This window comes from Bos javanicus, chromosome 7 (genome assembly GCF_032452875.1).
Source record: "Bos javanicus breed banteng chromosome 7, ARS-OSU_banteng_1.0, whole genome shotgun sequence".
In the NCBI taxonomy this organism is placed as follows: Eukaryota; Metazoa; Chordata; class Mammalia; order Artiodactyla; family Bovidae; genus Bos; species Bos javanicus.
This window is the reverse complement of record NC_083874.1, coordinates 4,347,124-4,361,862: the sequence shown is the minus strand read 5'-3', so window position 1 is coordinate 4,361,862 and position 14,739 is coordinate 4,347,124. Positions and strand designations below refer to the sequence as shown.

Sequence of the window (14,739 nt, the reverse complement as noted above, 5' to 3'; positions counted from 1 at the left end):
GGCAACCCCATCTTCAGGTCAGCAGAGCCAAGGTCAGGGAAGTGAGCAGAGAACCTCTGAGAGAAAACAGACTTGGTCAGCCAGCACTGTGTTCTGTGCAAGGTCAAATTGTGAAGGTGATGAACCCGCCTTCAGGAAGCTTCCAATGTGGTAGAGCGTGGTGGGCCTAGAAAAGACAGGAGGAAATCACTGATTCCGGTAGAATACCTAGGGGTGGCAGCTCCAGGAGGGGAGGAGGGGTGGGGGCTTTGGAGGTACAGAGAGTAGTGGTGATTAGCTGGGTAATCTGACAATCTTTGTGGGGCCAGAGAGGATTAGGATGTTGGCCTCTGAGCCAAAGCGTGCACAGGAGGGGTTTCCCAGGGTGACGCGAGGGGAGCAGCAGGGAAGGCTGGAGGCCCAGCAGGCGCACTCAGCGTGTGACACACGCACAGCAAGGCTGGGGGTTGCTGGGGAGGCTGGGAGAGCTGAGGCAGGAGCAGGCACTACCTGGGGCCCCGAGTGAGGCTGGTGTTGGGGAGGGCGAGTTCAGCGCTAAACCAGGGACTCAGGGCCTGGCTTAGGTGAGCCGTGTCCCGGAAATGAGAAAGGCGTCAAGAGTTCTGGCCACGCGCAACAAGGAAAGAGCTGAGACAGCGGGGCTTCCAGACAGTTCAGAGCTGGCCCTGTGCTTCCGGAGAGTAGCCTTGACCTCCCCCTGCTCCGTATTTTTTTGCTGTCCTCAGGTTTCTGGTACATTTGGTTATCAGGTTTCCTGGCCTGCAGCAAATGAGAAGGGGTGTTGCTCCTGGAAGCAGGCGCGGGGCCAGCAGAAGTGACTTTGAAAGGAGCAGCGGAGAAACTACGTTGAGTGAATAGGAGCAGTGAAGGGGCGAGCCTTCCTCTCCAAGACAGCAGCCTTGGCACCCGAGTTAGATTCAGTCAGGCCCAATAAGCTGAATTTAAGAAAGCAGGAATGGGGCAAGAGGGAACTGTGTGAAGCATGTTAGGGAAGTTTTCCTTAGAAATGGTTCAAGTCAGATCGATTTTTGCGCTCAGTGGGGAGCCAGTTCAGGGGCAGGCCGGTCCCTCTGGATGCCAGATGGATGAGGTGTGACCATTCCTGCTAATGGACCGTGAACGGTACCGGAACTTTTAACGGAGCTCGAAAATTGGAAGTGGTGAAAAGCCAAACTTTGGGTGTTAACTATTGATCATTTCCTGGTTTCAGCCACATTGTAAATCACCTTGTGAGGGCAAAATGCAAAGAGGTGACTCTGCACAAGGATGGGCCCCTAGGGGAGACGGTTCTGGAGTGTTATAACTGCGGCTGCCGCAACGTCTTCCTCCTCGGCTTCATCCCTGCCAAGGCCGACTCGGTTGTGGTGCTGCTGTGCAGGTGAGGGCAGGGCCCCAGTTCCCTTGTTTGGGGGGGTGCCTTTCAGGCGAAGACTCAGTCTCTCCACAGTGCCAACTCTCTGGAGCTTTAAAATAGTTTTAAGTGGTTTCTGCCAACTGGCGAGGTCTAAGGAGGTTTGGAGGGTTGGGGCTTGTTACAGAGCTAGGAATGTCATATGACCCTTTTGGGGTGTCTTCTGGTTAAATCATAAAAGTTTTAAGAGTTCAGACCTGAAGTGCATGAGGAGATGCATTTATTGCTAACAATTTAAAGGCACTGTGATCATACAGTAAAATGTAGGGAGCACCACTCTGAAGTAAGAGGTAATAAGCCTGGGGCAGGGGCAGAGGTCATCCTCACCTGGGCTCTCCCCGCCCTCGGGGTTTCTGCAGGCAGCCCTGTGCCAGTCAGAGCAGCCTCAAGGACATCAACTGGGACAGCTCCCAGTGGCAGCCCCTGATCCAGGACCGGTGCTTCCTGTCCTGGCTGGTCAAGATCCCTTCTGAGCAGGAGCAGCTGCGGGCGCGGCAGATCACCGCCCAGCAGATCAACAAGCTGGAGGAGCTCTGGAAGGTGAGGGCCTGTGGCAAAGCACGTCCCGCTCCGTGCCACGTGTTGGTGGGGGAGGGGGCTGGGACCGGGGCTGGGGTCCTCAGAAACAGGAAGGAGGGTGCCAGGGATGCCTCCTGCCAGGCCTCTGGGAAAGGAAAGCTCTGGCCAGTGGAGTTTTTCTGTTCTTGTTGAGGGCAGGGGTGGCTGGTGGGAAGGAGGAGGATGGGAGCTGGTGGTCAGCGACTGCAGCTGGACACGCCAGGAGGAGCCGGGCCCGAGCAGACAGCCGGGACTGCGGTATACTGTGTGAAACCTGGTTGGGCTTGAGACGTGTGACATGTTGGAGCCAGGGCGACACCAGGCTGGGGGCCCGCAAGATTCCTGCCCTGCCCACAGGCCGTTCTCCAGGGAAGCCCTCCTCTGGTTCTGGCTGCTTGCACACACACACATGTACACATTTTATTTATTTTTGGTGCAGGATGTGGGGTCTTGGTTCCCTGACCAGGGATTGAACCTGCAGCCCCTGTAATGGAAGCTCAGCATCTTAACTAGTGAACAGCCGAGAACTCCTAATTGCTGTTATAATTAATTAGGCTAGAGATTTTAATTAGGCACCCATATAATTTAAAAAATGTGAATTTATCTTCTCTTCAGCTGCAGGGCAAAATATTTGTGAAGCATTGGCTAGCAGGGACCCTCTCCACCTTGATTTTCAGGTTGCCGCAGTTATCTCACTCTTCTTGTTTATATCTAAACAGCCCACTTACCTGCCAAGAGAGAGTGTGTTTCTCCTTTTGGTGCAGCGTAGTAGGATCAGGAGGAAACGGGGAGGCGGGCCTTCCTTTCTGTTTACACACTTGGGGAATCCAGTGCTCTTTCTGGCAGCTGGGGAGAATAACCTCTCCCGTGTCAGGGGCTAGGTGTTGGTTGAGGAACGTGCCCACCTGGTGGGATAAGTGTGTCAGGCTGTGTTCCTGGGGCTTTCCCCTCTGTGTGTCACGTGGGCTTCCTGATGAGAGGGCTGGGCCACTGGGAGCCCTGCTCGTCCTGAGAAGTGATGACGGGTGTGCACTCGCATACAGGGCGTCTTAAGTAGAGGTGAGAATGGGGAAGAGCGTGGTGCCGGCTCTTGTCTCTAGGAGAACCCTTCTGCCACCTTGGAGGACCTGGAGAAGCCCGGAGTGGACGAGGAGCCGCAGCACGTCCTCCTGCGCTACGAGGACGCCTACCAGTACCAGAACATATTTGGGCCTCTGGTCAAGCTGGAGGCTGACTACGACAAGAAGCTGAAAGAGTCGCAGGTGATGTGGTGTGTGCACGAGGGCTTGTTCATTTTAACAGAGCATCTCTCCTCAGGTCTGCGGAGGGTGGGTTTCTCTGCAGACTGCACATGCTGACTTGGGCCTCGGTGTAGCCCCTGAGAGGCGGAGCCGTGGATAAGGACAGGCCTGTGGGCAGGTGCCCTGCCACTCACGGCCAAACATCCATCTAGGTGCTGTCTGACCTAAAGTCCAACAAACATTGCTTCCAGTTGGGTTTGTAGCCTTTGCCTCAGCGGGGAGAGTCAGACCCCAGGAGCCCGCAGCACCCTGAGGACGCTCCTGTGCCCATTCCTCGGAAACTGCACGGGAATCGGGAGCCCCGAGGCTCACGGGCCATGTCCTCAGCCGTCAGCTTCCTTCTCTCCCTCCACCACCCACAGAGCAGCTGTCTCCAAGAACAAACGTCGTGTGGGGGGGTCTTCTGGTTGTCCTCTGCAGGTTTTGGGGTCCTCACGCCTTCTCTCCCGGATGTGCCCTGGTTGGTGTTTCAGGCTGTCTGGTGCTGCTCGCCTAGAGGCACCTACCTATGGAAAACAGACACGAGGAGCCCAGACCCGTGTCTGTGTTGCAGGCTAACAGGGCTCTTATTTTTTATATGCTCAGACTCAAGATAACATCACGGTCAGGTGGGACCTGGGCCTTAACAAGAAGAGAATCGCCTACTTCACTTTGCCCAAGACTGACTCTGGTAATGAGGATTTAGTCATAATTTGGTTAAGAGGTGATTTTAAGTTTTAAAATATTTGTGACTCTAAGTAGCATAAAATTCCTAGTTTCACCCTTGTAAAGTGTCCCTGAATTTGAACTGTTGGTGGTGGTGTCTGTGATGCGTGTGCAAACGCCGGTTTCCTGTTGTCTTCTCTCTGTAAGACATGCGGCTCATGCAAGGGGATGAGATATGCCTGCGGTACAAAGGGGACCTGGCGCCCCTCTGGAAAGGGATCGGCCACGTCATCAAGGTCCCTGATAGTATCCTTTGTGTAAAGAAGGGCCGGCCCAGGCACCCTCTGCCCCAGTCTCCGACGGGCTTGTCCCGAGTACAAGAGACCTGTGTGGGCCACCATGGAGAGCGGTCTTGAGGCCTCAAATGCAGGGAAGGCTGTGTGCAGCCCCTTTGACTCTGGTTTGTTTCAAGCCATCAGGCTCTAGTTGTCCTAGCTGATACAGAGCTGCTTAGGCAGAAACCAGGGTACTCCGAACCGTGTGCCCGAGGGCTCTGTGGAGCCTGGGCCCTGGGCTTGGCTGTTCCTTGCTGGATGCCACCCTAGGCTCGTGGGGAAGACGCCCCTGGCTGCAGTGGCCGGAACCTGCCATGGAGAACACGGGCCTCTCGCTGTGCTTCCTGTGTCTGGTGCGGAGGGGCTGTCTCCTCAGTGAGTGAAGGCTTTGACAAGGATGAGACTTAACTCGGCGGTGTAGATTATGGCGATGAGATTGCTATTGAGCTTCGGAGCAGCGTGGGCGCCCCTGTGGAGGTGACTCATAACTTCCAGGTGGATTTCGTGTGGAAGTCAACCTCATTCGACAGGTATGCCCACCCCCTTCCCCCCGCGCTTGCCTGCGTCTGCTTGGCAGGCCCTGGCCCTCGGTGTGGCTGCAGTCTCCCCACTGCTCCGTGTTGTGGGGAGCCAGGCTGCCTGGCAGCTTCGTGTGCCCGCCACTGAGCTGGAGCTTCCCCTTCAGAATGCAGAGTGCACTGAAAACCTTTGCCGTGGATGAGACCTCCGTGTCGGGCTACATCTACCACAAACTGCTTGGCCATGAGGTGGAGGATGTGATCATCAAGTGCCAGCTGCCCAAGCGCTTCACGGCACAGGGGCTCCCCGACCTCAACCACTCTCAGGTTCTCACCTGTCCCGCGGGCAGGAGGGTCCCAGGCCCCAGGGCCTGCGTGCTGAGCGGCCCTCCGCCTTGTCTGCACCCCTAACGGCTACTTGTATCCGAAGGTTTACGCCGTGAAGACTGTGCTGCAGAGACCACTGAGTCTGATCCAGGGCCCACCGGGCACAGGAAAGACCGTGACCTCAGCCACCATCGTCTACCACCTGGCTCGGCAAGGCAACGGGTAGGGCTCTGTGCAGCCCAGGGTGGGGAAACGGAGGGGCCCAGCATACCTGGCGTGCTGCTTCCTACGCCGTTGGTAGTAGGTCTGGCCTCTGTGGCCGCTTTTAACAAGTGAGCTTGCACAGGGTAGACTCATCTTCGGTTGTGTTGTGCCTGTGTGCACCTCAGCGCTTGGAAAGTCTCAGCAGTGTGGTCACGAGGTGATGACGCCGGAATCAGGAGTTAGTGGGGAGTGGCATGCACAGTGTGAAGATCAGGAAGTTCAGACCATCCACCTTGTTGCTCCTTCAGCACCATGTCACTCCTGGCTTTAGTCTTAGAGCTTGAGTCGGCTCCCCTGCCACCTGTGATCCAAACAGTGGTCTTGCTCTGGGCTCTTCTCTGGGCGAGCACTGACATTGCGCTCACATTTTATTGAAGGCCTGTGCTGGTCTGTGCTCCAAGCAACATAGCCGTGGATCAGCTGACTGAGAAGATCCACCAGACCGGGCTGAAAGTCGTGCGGCTCTGCGCCAAGAGCCGCGAGGCCATAGACTCCCCGGTGTCCTTCTTGGCCCTGCACAACCAGATCAGGAACATGGACAGGTGGGTGTCGGGTCCCTGGCCTTAAGGCTAGGCACGTCTCCCCGGGGCAGGCCCTGGCGGCACCCACCTCCTGCTCACACGCTGTGTTTGCAGCATGCCAGAGCTCCAAAAGCTGCAGCAGCTGAAGGATGAGACTGGGGAGCTGTCGTCGGCGGACGAGAAGCGTTACAGAGCCCTGAAGCGCACTGCCGAGAGGGAGCTGCTCATGGTGAGCTCCTCACCTGCCCTGCTGCCCGGGAACGGGTCTGGGCCTTTGGGCTTTATCTTCCTCACTTGTTCACTTTGGGCTTCCCTGGTGGCTCAGACGGTAAAGAATCTGTTGGCAGTGTAGGACACCCGGGTTTGCTCCCTGGGTTGGGAAGATTCTCCTGGAGAAGAGAATGGCAACCCACTCCAGTATTCTCGGCTGAGAAATGCCATGGACAGAGGAGCCTGGCGGGCCACGGTCCATGGGGTTGGAAAGAGTGGGACACGGCTGAGCAACACTTGGAGTTTCACATGTTCTTTGGGCCAGAGGAACAGTTTGGATACATTAAGTCCATGTGTAGCGCCTGTAGTGGGTTCTTTTCTATTTGAGGAGAGAACTCTGATACCGTCCTCCGTGTGCTTCCTCTGAGGTCACACAGAGACATCTTATTGTCTGAAATGACAATTGTTTGCGGTAGAGTCCACTCCCTGCCAGCCTCCCTGTGGCTGGACTCTTGGGAGCCTGGTCCTGGTCTGTGCCTGGAGCCCGGGGCAGGTCCAGAGCACTGTCTCCTACTCTAGGTGACGAACCAACTGAAACCATGGTTTCCCTGGCTCGGCACTGCCCCTCAGAGGCTGTCGTGAGGCACCACGCCCTTTCTTAGGCATGACTCGCAAGCACTTAGGATCACCACAGCCTGGACTGTAGATTCTGTCAGGAAGGGTGTGGACCAGAGTGGCATCTGCGTCCCGTCCTGCCTGCCCTTTGGGGTCTGGGAGCCCTCACCTGCAGGTGCCCTGAGGCCTGGCGCTCTCTTCCCCAGAACGCAGATGTCATCTGCTGCACGTGTGTGGGCGCAGGAGACCCGAGGCTTGCCAAGATGCAGTTCCGCTCCATTTTAATCGACGAAAGCACGCAGGCCACCGAGCCAGAGTGCATGGTCCCTGTGGTCCTTGGAGCCAAGCAGGTGGGCCAGAGCACGTCCATCACAGTCTTATTTGACGTTTTGGGTACACTCTCTTTTGTTCTAGTTCTGTGTGGTACTTAGTGCTGGAGGTTTGCTTTAGTGTCCTAGGCTCTGTTTCCTGCCCTGGCAGAGCACAGAGGGGTGCACAGCAGGCTTTGAGGGGGTCTTCCAAGGGTGGGTGCGGCACAGAGTGCCTTCGTGAAGGTTCAGAGCATGTTCCATGTGTATGGTGGGCAGTTTTCCCACTCCAGGTCAGTGTCTTGCCACTTGAATTAGTGTAGTTGGGTGGTTGTATGGACCCCAGTCCTCTTAGTCCCTGAGTGGACATGTAGGCTGTCCATGTTTGAACTGTGATGCGGGCCTCTTTATCACAGCTGATCCTTGTGGGTGACCACTGCCAGCTGGGCCCTGTGGTGATGTGCAAGAAGGCGGCCAAGGCCGGGCTGTCGCAGTCGCTCTTTGAACGCCTGGTGGTGCTGGGCATCCGCCCCATCCGCCTCCAGGTCCAGTACCGGATGCACCCCGCGCTCAGCGCCTTCCCGTCCAACATCTTCTACGAGGGCTCTCTCCAGAATGGCGTTACCGCAGGTAAGCTCGGCCCAGTGCTGGGAGTCTGGGGACAGTGCCTGGTCTCGCTTCCTTCTCAAGTGGCCTTAGGTGGTGACTGTGTGTGTAGGGGCCCCTCAGAGAGGTGCAGTGGGCAGAACGTATGCTCTAGAGTGCAGGACATTCTTGGGCATGGGAGAAGGGGAGCCCGCATCTTGGTAAGATTTGCAGAGTCAGCTGTGAGGATTCCCGCCAGTGGTGCATCACACACAGAAGAGGCGGTGAGACAACTGCCTGCCCCACTCCTTCCTCTGTCAGCGGTTCTCAAGGCCTGTGTACGCCCGAGAGCAGACTTCGGCAGTGGCCCTGGGGTGTCGGGCGCCTTCGGGCTGTGCTGACACCTGCGGTGCGACCAGGCTGCTGTGAATTGGCACCGCCACACACCTGTGGCAGGCCCTGTCCTGAGTTCAAAGTGAAGAGTCCTCCGTTTACTGGTCCCTGAGGCGCATCCTTGGGATTCTGTGTGGGGTGGGAGAGGATGGTCTCCCGAGACGCTTGGCAGGTGTGTGAGGTGCTTGAAGGAAGGACCTACACGCTAGTTACACAGACTGGACAGCTCACAGGCATTTTCTTCAGAGGGATCAAAGCTGGCCTGTGGCTTCAAGGAAAACAACTCACAGTATTCATCACCAGTGATAAAATATGAGACTTCACTCCAAAATGAGGGTTTTGGAAAACGCGTGTCCCCTAGTATGAGCTTACCATGTCTTCCGGGTGCCGAGTAAATTTTCTGATGAGATCGTGGTGGTGACATGTGTCAGGGGTGTCAGCCTTTGGAAGCCCTGCCTGACAGGGTGAGCAGCACATCCCATTCCAACAGGCAGCAAAGGTGCTTCCATGTCACTGGGGGTCAGAGGCCATGCAAGTCAGGGCAGAGCAGAAAGGCCATCGTCCCTGAGCTACAGGGCAGCCTCCCATCTGGTTTTCAGATAGAATTGAGATAATGCCACAGTAGTGGGAAAGGTCTTAAAAGATGCTTCCTGGGACCTCCCTGGTGGTCCAGTGGCTAAGACTGTGTGCTCCTGGTGCAGGAGGCCTGGGTTCAATCCCTGGTCAGGAAACTAAGATCCCACACGTTGCAAGTAAGGGTTCATGTGCCACAACTAAAGATCTCAAGTGCTGCAACTAAGAACTAGCACAGCGAAATAAATGTTTGAAAACAAACATGCGTCCCTTTTCCAACCACTTGCATCTGTGAGGCCTTTCTAGCCTCACATGCTGTGAGGGCTCGCAGGAGACTGGGAGCAGGACTCGAGTAAGCTGGAGAGTGAAGTGAGTTGATAAAATTCACTTAAATATATATTTTAGTGAAATATTATTTTTCATAAAAATATTTTTAAGTTAATATGTTCATCTTTCAATGAATTTTTTAAATTATTTAAAATTTTGGGGTTTTAAAATACAATATATATCGGTAGATGTAATGCACAGAAATAATAGCTGTTTGGACTGCTCCGCTTTCAGAGTGTAAAGAGACGCTGAGAGCAGCATTCGTTTGAGAGCTGCTGATTTAGAGTCTTGTTAATGCCAGCAGCCTATCACATCAGCTTTGTTTAGCCCACTTTGTAGATGAGGAGACTGAGGCGGAAAGTGTGAGTGCCTGTCCACGGCCACACGGCTGCTGTGCAATACAGTCTTGACCCTTGGAGCTGCTGGTCTGCCGGGTGGTAAGACTAGAAAAGGCCAGGTCACGAGGAGCTTGTTGGTGACGCAGCTGACACTTGTTGGGAAAGCCACCACTCAGCACTGGTACAGACTCCCGCTGGCCTTGCTCCACCTTCTCCATGGCATCGGCTCCACAGGTTGCTGGCGGTGGTTCACTGCTGAACTGTCACTGTCTGGGACATGGCACCCCCGAAGTAAGTTTTTTAAAAACTGAGGAAGTGTAAAGAAGTGCCCAGGCTTAGTGAGCTCTCACGAGGGGACCGTGTCTTACCAGCACCTGCACCTGGAAGCCCCGCCTCACCAGCACCCTGCAGCCCAGCAGCGAGCCCTGTCTGGGATGGTGCGGGCGCCCCGCCCCAGGGTGGCCGATGTCAGTGGTGGGGGCGTGTCTACAGCATGGGAATTAGCCGGCACTGTTTGCTAGCCCTTGCCCTGTCCCTCGCAGGTGGTTAAATGTTTGCCAGCCCCGAGCTTGCTCTAGCCACTGCCCTCACTTGAAACATTGAGTCTTTGCCTCATTTTCAGCTTGACATAAAAGGGATCATACCATGTGTCCTCACAGCTCAGGCTTTTCCTTCATCTATGGTAGTCTGTTTTGGTGCAAAAATTCCAGTTTTTTTTTTACATTAATCTGATTAGGCGTAACTCCAGTCAGAAATTCCCAAAAGAATGGATGGACTGTCTGATTGGACAGACTGATTTTCAGCATCGTAAGGACTTGCAGAGGGCTGAGCACCTAAGATGAACATAAAAGAGCTTGAGGACGGTGGCAGCTCCTACTCGGGGATGTCACGAGTTGCTGTCCAGCTGCAGTCCCAGAGGCGCTGCTCACAGGCCTGAGAGGCAGACGCACCTGTCCGCACGCCCTGGTCGGGACAAGGCGTGGGGGTCAGCAGTGTCGTTGTTAAAGGCCAGGTGTGGGTACACACGAGTCCCTTAAAGTACATCATAAACCTTCTGGAAGGAGGTAGAATGTCTTCTTTACCCTGGGGCAGACATAGGCCGCAGGAAACACTAACAGTGAGATCTGTTCCGCAAGTAAGCCAGCTTTGTACCAGCTATAGTGCTAAGTGTTGCTGGGAGTTTCGGTCAGAGGACCCCCGCCAATGGCCTCCCCTGGGACCCACAGACCTGGGTCAGTTGCTGGCGCCTGTCATTTCCTGCTCTGCCGTGTGCCTCCACCCAGGATGGAATGGCCTCCACTCTGCTCTCCACCTCAGCTCACCCAGACCCGCTGCATTTTTCTTCTCTAACAGGATGTTTTCTTTTTTCTCTTCCACGATGCCAGCGGATCGTGTAAAGAAGGGGTTTGACTTTCAGTGGCCCCAACCGGATAAACCAATGTTCTTCTATGTGACCCAGGGCCAAGAGGAGATTGCCAGCTCAGGCACCTCCTACCTGAACAGGTAAGCAGACTTGTCTGTGGTGCCTGCTGGCCTCGGTGACAGCTTTCCCAGCGGCTGCGCACCTGTGGTCTTGTTTAACGTGGTGAGACTTGTCCTTGTTTTCCTTGTGCTCATTCTGTCCACACACTTAGACCAGCAGCATAGGTCCAACCTCATCTTCTCAGTGTATGTTTCCTGTTGAGCAGATCCTTTAGGAGCCCCCATGTGAGCCTTTTCTGTCCCTCCTGACTCCGTTGGTAAATGCTGGGCTGCCCAGCCATGGGTGTGCCAAGCAGGGCCTCCACAGGGTTGCACTGGAGGCGAGGCTGCCCCTGAGCCTTCCACAGCTTCTAGCCTTGGGGGGGTCTCAGGAGCCCAGAGATGGAGCCTGGGAAGTGAAAGCCTGACCTTCTTAGGACGGAGGCTGCAAACGTGGAGAAGATCACCACGAAGCTGTTGAAGGCGGGCGCCAAGCCGGACCAGATCGGCATCATCACGCCCTACGAGGGCCAGCGCTCCTACCTGGTGCAGTACATGCAGTTCAGCGGCTCCCTGCACACCAAGCTCTACCAGGTACGCCCCGGGCGCTGCCCTTCCACCGCCTGGCAGCAGGGGGCTCTGCCAGCTTCAGGTCCCAGGCCCATCTGTGGGATTCAGTGGTGCATTTTGATACACTGTGTGCGGGCGGAGAGCTCCTTGAAGGAAGCCTGCGGGCTGACCGTGATTATTGCACCTGTAGGAGGTGGAGATTGCCAGCGTGGACGCGTTCCAGGGGCGTGAGAAGGACTTTATCATCCTCTCCTGTGTGCGGGCCAATGAGCACCAAGGCATTGGATTTTTGAATGACCCCAGGCGACTCAACGTGGCCTTGACCAGAGCACGGTACGGAGAGCTGAGTCTCGCTGGGCCTTGCAGAGGCGGCCCCTCTTGCATAGGAGGCTTTCTGAGATGCTGGGAGGGGTTAGCCCGAGAGCTGCTCCCTGCCTGCTTCTCCTCCTGTCAGTTCTCGCACCCCAGCCGCGCCTTGGGCTGTGGCACGGGGCACGGTAGAGGGGCCTCGGCAGTGCCAGGGCAGAGGGCTCCCAGCAGCAGTCTGGAGAGAACCTCTGGCCCGTGAGTTGTCTTTGCTTCTGCGTCCTGGTGGCTTTCTGTCCGGTTGCCTTGTTTAGCTGTGGAATACAGCTTTTGAAGTAGTGAGTGACCCAGAGAATCAGCTGGACCCCATGTCACCCCCACAGGAAACCAGCAACAGCCACCCTTGTGCCAGCTGGAAGCGGGACTCACGTGCACATGTTGGTTCCCTCCCCACTGAGGGCACCTTGGTTTTCCTTTGGTAGCCAGCATAGGCAGGGGAGCCCTGAAACAGCTGATGAATGTAAACTTTCCCCAGAAGCTTGGCTTGGGCACCAAGTGGCGTGCCCAGCCCGTCAGAATGCCTGAGGCAGCTGTGGAATCTGCCTCTGCCACGTGTGACTTGGTTGCCCAGGAGGCTGACTCAGGTCTGCAAATGAGGAGACTCGTCTCTGAGTACATCTTCCCACAGAGATGTTTTGACATCTGGGCTCAACAGAAACCTGCCCTCAAATAAACCCAAGTGCAGGGTTGGCAGCTTACAGGATGGGCTCCAGTGAAAGTCACCTCAGTTTGCAGTTACCCAGCCATCCCCAGCATTCCCAGAGGGTGCTGCATAGGCAGGCCGGGCATCTAGGCAAGGAGGTTGAGGGTGGCTCTCAATGTTCCTGTGTGCTGAGAAGACGGGCATGGTGGGCAGGGTGCCAGGGGAGCTGCCTGGGTACCTTGCACTTTCAGTTCAGTCTCTCAGTCGTGTCTGACCCTTTGCGACCCCATGGACTGCAGCACGCCAGGCTTCCCTGTCCATCACCAACTCCCAGAGCTTGCTCAAACTCCTGTCCATCGAGTCAGTGATGCGATCCAACCGTCTCATCCTCTGTCATCCCTTCTCCTCCTGCCTTCAGTCTTTCCCAGCATCAGGGCCTTTTCAAATGAGTCAGTTCTTTGCATCAGGTGGCCAAAGTATTGGAGCTTCAGCATCAGTCCTTCCAATGAATATTCAGGGTTGATTTCCTTTAGGATTGACTGTTTTGATCTCCTTGTAGTCCAAGGGACTTTCAAGAGTTTTCTCCAACACCACAGTTCAAAAGCATCAAATCTTCAGCGCTTAGCCTTCTTTATGGTCCAGCTCTCACATCCATTCATGACTACTGGAAAGCCATGGCTTTGACTAAACTCTTGGTTTCTACCTCTTGCAGATACGGGGTCATTATCGTGGGCAACCCGAAGGCCCTGTCCAAGCAGCCGTTATGGAACCACCTGCTGAACTACTACAAGGAGCAGAAGGTGCTGGTGGAGGGACCCCTGAACAACCTGCGGGAGAGCCTCATGCAGTTCAGCAAGCCCAGGAAGCTGGTCAACACCATCAACCCGGTGAGTGCCCGCCGCGGGCGGGGAGAGACTGCTGGGAACCCCCTCCTCCCCAGGCCGGTGTTCTGGGCCTGTGGCAGTGCGTGATGGCAGGTGGGACTTGTGACGAGTACGAGCTGGGGTGGGCTGAGCGCGTCAGTGTGTGAAGACGAGCGGTGCATGCTAGCCTGTCCCCGAGAGCTCCCACGCCAGGCGTCTCGGTTGTTCTGAGGCTTTTCTCTTCTTGGCCCTTGTGGAGCACGGTGTCACGGTGGCACCCAGCAGCTCGCAGTCAGACCCAAGCAGCTGGGAGCGTGGTAAACCCATGGTGCTCTGGGGCTTAAGGAGTGGGTGCTGCCCGAGCTGTTGGGCATCAAAGGCAGGGTCAGGAGAGGAAAGGTGGGCAAAGGCCAGAGCGCATGAATGGCAAGCCTCTGTGTGTGCAGCTTGGCCACCTCCCAGGCCACCAGATGTTTGGAAAGTTCTTCCTTGTGTCAGCATGATAAATTCCTCACTGACCTAAACCCTTTGCAGGGAGCCCGCTTCATGACGACAGCCATGTATGATGCCCGGGAGGCCATCATCCCAGGGTCGGTCTATGACCGGAGCAGCCAGGGTGAGTCTCTGCGGGGGACCGCCTGGCCCCGCACTTGTTGACTCTTCCCACGCCCACACCTTCCAGCCCTGTCACTCCTGCCTGACCTCTCATGCCTCTGTCCACAGAAACCTGCCTGGCAGTGAGCGTTCTTTCTCAGCTTTGCTTGTTTGAAATCAAATAATTGGTCTTGGGCAATTTCTCAAAAGACTAATGTTTTTAAAATAATACAGCTCTGCGTACGCAGTGGTGTCTCAGCAAATCTTGTAGCTCGGTCAGTTTGCTTCTACGCCCTCACCCCACCCTGCCTGCCCTTTGCTCTCCTTCTCCGTGGGAGGGGCACACCTGCAGCCTCGTCTCAGGTTTTGCTGCTTTCCCTGAACTCCAGCTCCATCTGTCAGACCTCAGGGTTGGGCACCCCGCCTCTCTAGCTGGGTGAGGCTTCTGTGTACTGTGTACTAAGGTCCCTGCCTCCCGGGACCCTTCCCCGAGCCAGCTGTCATGGAGGGCCAGCACCTCGCCCATGTGCTCTGCCACCTGCCCAAGTCTCGCAGCTGCCTTTGGCCTTCTGCATGCTTGCCATTCCCCTCCAGGGCAGGTGGACCCCAGCTGCTCCTCTTCCACAGGAAATTGTTAGAGACCCTTTCCCTGCTGCAGTGTCCTTCCGGTCGTTAGGCTCAGACTGGGGGTTGTGTTCTTAAATAACAACAGATCTTGTCACCATATCTGATGAGTACCTGTGTAGCTGAGGGTGTCCTGGGTCCATCCTTCATCCCTGAGGCCCCCGTGGATCTGCCTTGACCGAAGGTTGCCCTGGGGGCTTTTGTCTTCCCTGAGATCCACTGGTGTATCAGGCTTAGGCTTTTTCTTAGGGGTGGCGGTGGGAGCATGTAATGTAACATTTGCAGTAAAAAGGGCTATTGAAAGAAATCAGAAATGCAGCATGGTTTCCGTTTTTCACATCCCCGTAGGCCAGTGGTTCCCAGAATCCCCCAGGAGAAAAAGTTCACTC

The 14,739-nt window shown here is 55.7% G+C and overlaps 1 protein-coding gene across 3 annotated transcripts in view; it reads left to right on the top strand.

Moving 5' to 3' along the window:
* Positions 1 to 14,739, top strand: part of UPF1 (UPF1 RNA helicase and ATPase) — a 33,608-nt gene that overhangs the window by 15,254 nt on the left and 3,615 nt on the right. For 2 of the 3 annotated variants that reach the window (XM_061421488.1, XM_061421489.1), the window contains exons 4-20: positions 1,211 to 1,378; positions 1,771 to 1,951; positions 3,070 to 3,231; positions 3,856 to 3,973; positions 4,123 to 4,221; positions 4,672 to 4,780; positions 4,936 to 5,095; positions 5,199 to 5,317; positions 5,737 to 5,901; positions 5,995 to 6,109; positions 6,912 to 7,055; positions 7,430 to 7,643; positions 10,615 to 10,732; positions 11,128 to 11,284; positions 11,451 to 11,593; positions 12,982 to 13,156; positions 13,667 to 13,748. In XM_061421488.1, coding sequence (XP_061277472.1) covers positions 1,211 to 1,378; positions 1,771 to 1,951; positions 3,070 to 3,231; positions 3,856 to 3,973; positions 4,123 to 4,221; positions 4,672 to 4,780; positions 4,936 to 5,095; positions 5,199 to 5,317; positions 5,737 to 5,901; positions 5,995 to 6,109; positions 6,912 to 7,055; positions 7,430 to 7,643; positions 10,615 to 10,732; positions 11,128 to 11,284; positions 11,451 to 11,593; positions 12,982 to 13,156; positions 13,667 to 13,748 — 2,429 coding nt within the window. The remainder of the gene's footprint in view (positions 1 to 1,210; positions 1,379 to 1,770; positions 1,952 to 3,069; positions 3,232 to 3,855; positions 3,974 to 4,122; positions 4,222 to 4,671; positions 4,781 to 4,935; positions 5,096 to 5,198; positions 5,318 to 5,736; positions 5,902 to 5,994; positions 6,110 to 6,911; positions 7,056 to 7,429; positions 7,644 to 10,614; positions 10,733 to 11,127; positions 11,285 to 11,450; positions 11,594 to 12,981; positions 13,157 to 13,666; positions 13,749 to 14,739) is intronic. The other variant, XM_061421490.1, reaches the window with a different exon arrangement.